Genomic DNA, 5478 nt, shown 5'->3' on the forward strand with positions numbered 1-5478 from the left:
AAGAAAAATGTTTAAAATAATTGTATTTCTGCTTTGGGGGCACGGTGGCTTAGTGGTTAGCACGTTTGCCTCACACCTCCAGGGTTGGGGGTTCGATTCCCGCCTCCGCCTTGTGTGTGTGGAGTTTGCTTGTTCTCCCTGTGCCTCTGGGGTTTCCTCCGGGTACTCCGGTTTCCTCCCCCGGTCCAAAGACATGCATGGTAGGTTGATTGGCATCTCTGGAAAAATTGTTCGTAGTGTGTGAGTGAATGAGAGTGTGTGTGTGCCCTGCGATGGGTTGGCACACCGTCCAGGGTGTATTCTGCCTTGATGCCCAATGATGCCTGAAATAGGCACAGACTCCCCGTGACCCAAGAAGTTCGGATAAGCGGTAGAAAATGAGTGAGTGAATGAATGATTTCTGCTTTGTGCGTAGGTATGTGTATATAATAACACCACCAAAATCAACAGTTTATTTCAAAGAATTTTTATTATAGCTGATTATTGAGATGTCTCCAAATACAGAAAGAATCGCTGAATCATATGTCTTATTAGTTTTAGGAATCTACAAACACTAATCACAAGACAAGCAGGAAAATTATAACCATTACAGTCAAGATATCTAATACATTCTAATAATAGAGCAATACAAGAAAGTGCAATAAACAATGGTTTACAAGAAAAAAATAAGGTAATTAATATGTCTAGATTGTTTATATCAGAGTAGAAGAACCGAGTGAAAGAGATAGACGAACAAAGGAGAATTCTTTTGCATTTGAACACAAGGCTGGATAGAATATAGGGTTTCAAAATAACAACACAATAAAAGAAGTAATCATACAACAAAAAGGATCAAGCACATGTTGCAATATATAGTAAATAACACAGACCAAGTGTCAGGTATTATTAGAAAAATAATTTGTTTTGAAGATATTGCAGGAATAACTGCAATATTGTTGGGTAAATACTCTTCATCTGCTCATCTTCTGCTTGTAAGATATGAAACCAAGCTACTTATATGCCTGAGAGGGAAATAATTTTTTTTTTATAAATATAATCATATTAAGTTTAATTTAAAAAGCATAATGGATATAATCAAAATAAGAATCATATCATCCGAAGAAAAGGTTTATAGCTACTTGACAAGTCAGACATACCCAGGTTTGTTCTGATTGTTTTTATAATGTCGTTGGAGCATTTACATTACGATCTGAGCTGCTCATTGCAGAGTCCATTCCTGTTAAAACAAATTTAATGAGCAATATCTTTTCACATGTCAAACATTCAAATAATATTTAATTATAATCCAGCTTTTATGTAAAAATACCTTTTTGTTGATCAGAATCCGGAGATTCTTGTCCTTTTGTGTAAAATTCTTTATTATTTTGTTCATACATGTTGTTAATCTTCTTCAGGAGTTCATTCACTTGAATCTCATTCCTGATGTCTCTGTTATTGAGCACATGAAATCTGTTTTCATGTATTTTCACTAATTCACTAAGTTGCTGATTCTCCTGAATGAAGATTTCAATTGGTTTACCCTCCAAATTATCTGCTCCAGTGAAGAGAATCATTGTGTGTTTTTTGGCATTTTCTCCAAGACAATCTTGTACATGTTTCATGGCTGTATCTGCCGCTGGAGTGAATCGCCCAATGTTGAGCACTATAATAATGACATGAGGTCCAGGACAGCAGTCAGACAGTGATTTTGAGATGGCCATCTGGATTTGTTCCACATTATCATCAAAACCAGGAGATTTTACCAGCTTAAGACTCAGTCCAGAGCTACTACATGTATAAATTGGACCTCCTCCGATTTCACTTTGTAAACATGTAAGGAGAGTTTTGATGCTTGAGATCTTTCCCACTCCGTTCCTTCCAAGGAATAAAACTCTGATTTGGTTTTCATACATACATGTCTCTACGCCTGCTGTGTTTCTTGATCTCTTGCAGGTAGTCACTGCATCTTCTTGTTGGTCACCATAAGAGGAAACAACAGAAAGGTTTTCTTCTTCATTGTTTGTCTGGGAAATTGTGTTCCTCATTTCTGTACTTTTTAAATCCTTTAGCAGCATTTCCACTGCATCATCCGGTCTGTTATCTCTATTGTTCCAGCAGTGGTGTCTGTTCCCACATTGCATTAATAGATCACGAAACTCTTTACTTCCTTCAACGATAAAGTCCTTAAAAGATTTACCCTCAAGGTCATCACTGCGTGTAAACAGGATTGTAGTATGATCCATAAAGGAGGGTCCAAGCACACTTTTAAGTCCATAGATTTTACGAATTTCCTCTTCAGTTTCCATAGAGCCAACTCGTATGACCAGGAGAAAAGAATAAGGTCCTTGGAGATTCTGTATAGCCTGTTTTATTTGCAACATAACCTCATTTTCAGTGAGATCAGTGCAGTCCCAGCCTGGAGTATCCATTACTTTAACCTGCCAGCCTTTGTTTATATCTTCAATTAAATGGCATTCACACGTCACCGACTTTGCAGATGCTTGTGATGACAGCAGTTTTTTCCCCAAAATGGTGTTTCCAGAGCAGCTCTTACCAGAGCCAGATGCACCAATTAAAACAATCTGCACTTTATCAGTAAATAAATCTTGTTCATTTGAAGACATTTCAGCACAGTAATTGAAAAAAATCACAGCGATATGAAAGGTTCCTGGGAAAAATATGAGGAAGAGTTTACATATTCAAAATAGATTTAAATTTAACAATACTTAACGAAAAAACATTTAATATATTTTTTTTTACTTCAAAATCTAAACCACATTTGAGCAATATAAGCTCACTAAAAATGGCAAAGGTTGGATGGTGTAAAATAAACAGTGGGTTACTCCAGTGTGTTCTGTAATATAATCTGTGTAATGCTGGGGAAGTTCAGAATATGCTTTTATCGGGTAGCTCAAGCTAAGAATGTTTACATTTGTTGAATGTGAAAGAATTTCATTCTTCTACATTAAAACTAGTTGTACCATACAGAAACAGTACATATTCATGATCACAAGATATAATACCATCTAAAAATAAAACTCACCTTTGTGAAGTCAACACAGATGTAGACACATAAGTAAAGGCATTCTAAGGTTGAGGCTATATAAAGCTCTGCAGAGCCCCTCCTCACAAGCTTAGTTATCCAATTAAAATGGAGTGTTAGACAGGAGGAGGAGATAACAGTTCAATAACAGACCATGAAACTTTATAAAATGGCTGTGAAAATAAGGTTTTCCAAACTAGCACTAAAGACTAAAAGAAGACACCAACAACCGCATCAGTACTACATCAACCATGGCTGTTATTCGTAAGTTTTAAATGTCAAGGTTCAACACTTTTACAAATGTAGCATTTACAAACTGCACAAATTTAACTACCATACATCTGACTAATAATATGATACATATAACATTCACATGCTGTATTTAATGATAATCAGACATTTAACATCCATTGCATCAAACTTTGCTCTTGGTATTTAGATGCAAATGTACTGTATATGTCATGTTATGCTTATATGCTCAGGGTTTATTAAAATCTAGTTGATTTTGTTTGTATGTTTGTTTGTTTGCTTGCCTGATTGTTTAAGAATACATTGATTAATGTGCATTTTTACATGTTTCATTTTTGCCAAACCTACTAGTAATTTTTAAAATATATAATTTTATGATTTTTTTCCAAATCATTAATATAGCTGAATCTGCCATAGTATGCAAATGCTTCATTTCAAATATATATATATATATATATATATATATATATATATATATATATATATATATATATATATATATATATATATATATATTTTTTTTTTTTAAATAAATAAATAAAAATTCTGTCAAAAACTGTGTTGTTTTATTTTATAGAGAGAAATCCACTGCGCTTGGTCCTCCTGGGCAAGACAGGGGTTGGCAAAAGTGCCGCAGGAAACACCATTCTGGGTAAGAAGGCATTTGTGTCTGCCGTTAGAGCCACATCTGTTACAAAGGAATGCACAGCTCAAACAGCAGTGATCAACCTACAACCTATTACAGTGATTGACACACCTGGCTTATACGACACATCAATTCCTAATGACAGTATTGTGGAAGAAATTATAAAAGGCTTGTGGCTGAGCGCGCCTGGTCCTCATGCATTTCTTCTTCTGCTTGATGTGAGGCGTCACACTGAAGAAGAAAGAAACACTGTCAAGATATTTAAAGAAATCTTTGGTGATGATGTGTGCAAGTATGTGATTATACTGTTCACTCATGGAGATGATCTTGAGTTTGATGATAAAAGCATCGAGGACTACATCACAGAAGCTGGATCTGACCTTCAGGAGCTGATAAGATCGTGTGGAAATAGATATCATGTTTTTAACAACAGGTCAAAAGACCACACACAGGTGCTGAAATTCATGCACATACTTAAAAAGATGCTGGAAGAAAACAATCATTGTTACTATAACTATGAACTGTTTAAAACTGCAGAGGCTCTGAAAGAGGCAAAAGCAACTGAAAAAGACTGGGAAAAGAGATTAAGAGAATTGGAGAATCAAGTGCGGGATCTGCAAAGTAAAAGCAAACTATGCATTATAATCTAGTGGAGAACATACAGTATGATGTTTTTTTGACAAGACAAAAGCAGAGAATATAAAAGAGATTGTTAGCACATGAATTTTATTTTTTAATGTGTGAAGTAGCTTATTTCTGTATACAATGACAAACTTTTTGTTGAGAATTTCTTATAAGGGAATTTTTATGGGGATCTTTCTGTCTGAATGTATTTGTGTCAACTGCTCCTTTAATTACTGATAATGTTTTTTCTGCTTCAGTAATACTTAGTAAAACATGGTTATAAAATTCAGATCAGATTATAGGTAGACAGGAAAACCTATTTGTATTGAAACTATTTACTAGCCCGAGGACAATCGTTGGTCTAATACTGCTATTTTTGGTGGAAAATGTATGTCATGTAGTATAATGTATACTGTAATGTGGTACAATTTACATATATAAGAGGTGTTTTAGTGTGTCTAGAAAAAAATGTCAGCTGTTTCAAGTGACAGAGCAATATGCAGAGAGTACTATGGGGTATGTATAATTGTCTGGGGAAATTCTGATTTTATTACAAATGCTGTTTATTTATATAATGTCATCACTGTCAATGTTTATTTTTAAATAAAGTCAAACACATTTATTGTATCTAATTGTGCTGTTTTTTCACAATCTTCTGCAATGTTTTTTGCCTGTTGCATGCCACGGCATGCAATCGCTTGCCCATTACCGATCACTGAGAGTGGGAACCACATTGCATGGCACCACCCCAGAATAGCATCCAAAAAATTCAGGAACAATAAAAGAGAGACACTGGCTCCAGATTGCATAAATAGAGACTGGCACCAGATTGTACAAATAATTAATTTAAAATCACACAACAAACATTTCAGAGTAGCTTCTGGAGGGTTTGCCTTCATTGATGAAAAGAAATCATCTTCATCAGACATTTCACATC

General features: G+C 35.0%; 2 protein-coding genes across 4 annotated transcripts; one reads left to right on the plus strand and one right to left on the minus strand.

Moving 5' to 3' along the window:
• Positions 1-450: 450 nt before the first annotated feature.
• Positions 451-3079, minus strand: LOC113642436 (GTPase IMAP family member 7-like). 3 transcript variants are annotated; one of them, XM_027145949.2, is made up of 4 exons: positions 3023-3079; positions 1307-2647; positions 1137-1216; positions 451-1001 (listed from the first exon to the last, which is right to left on the minus strand). In XM_027145949.2, exons 2-3 carry the CDS (start codon positions 2601-2603, stop codon positions 1158-1160), a joined length of 1356 nt encoding a protein of 451 aa, XP_027001750.1. In that variant the 5' UTR covers positions 2604-2647; positions 3023-3079; the 3' UTR covers positions 451-1001; positions 1137-1157. The 3 variants fall into 3 exon arrangements, with proteins under 3 accessions (XP_027001750.1, XP_027001749.1, XP_047668215.1); XM_027145948.2 differs by having other exon boundaries at positions 1137-1225; XM_047812259.1 differs by lacking the exon at positions 451-1001 and having other exon boundaries at positions 1008-1225.
• An 87-nt stretch (positions 3080-3166) lies between these two features.
• On the plus strand, positions 3167-5168 carry LOC113642438 (GTPase IMAP family member 4-like). The gene is made up of 2 exons (XM_027145951.2): positions 3167-3286; positions 3849-5168. The coding sequence occupies exons 1-2, from the start codon at positions 3274-3276 to the stop codon at positions 4565-4567; spliced, it is 732 nt and encodes a 243-aa protein (XP_027001752.1). The 5' UTR covers positions 3167-3273; the 3' UTR covers positions 4568-5168.
• The last annotated feature ends 310 nt before the right edge of the window (positions 5169-5478 follow it).

This window comes from Tachysurus fulvidraco, chromosome 4 (genome assembly GCF_022655615.1).
Source record: "Tachysurus fulvidraco isolate hzauxx_2018 chromosome 4, HZAU_PFXX_2.0, whole genome shotgun sequence".
NCBI lineage: Eukaryota > Metazoa > Chordata > Actinopteri > Siluriformes > Bagridae > Tachysurus > Tachysurus fulvidraco.

What these genes read in the sequence shown, in the direction of transcription:
- LOC113642436 (XM_027145948.2), bottom strand. Translation starts at nt 2,603, where the DNA reads ATGTCTTCAAATGAACAAGATTTATTTACTGATAAAGTGCAGATTGTT. An exon ending in GGATTCTGATCAACAAAAAG is followed by an intron (nt 1,226 to 1,306) that starts GTATTTTTACAT and finishes TCATTAAATTTG; the next exon opens with TTTTAACAGGAATGGACTCT.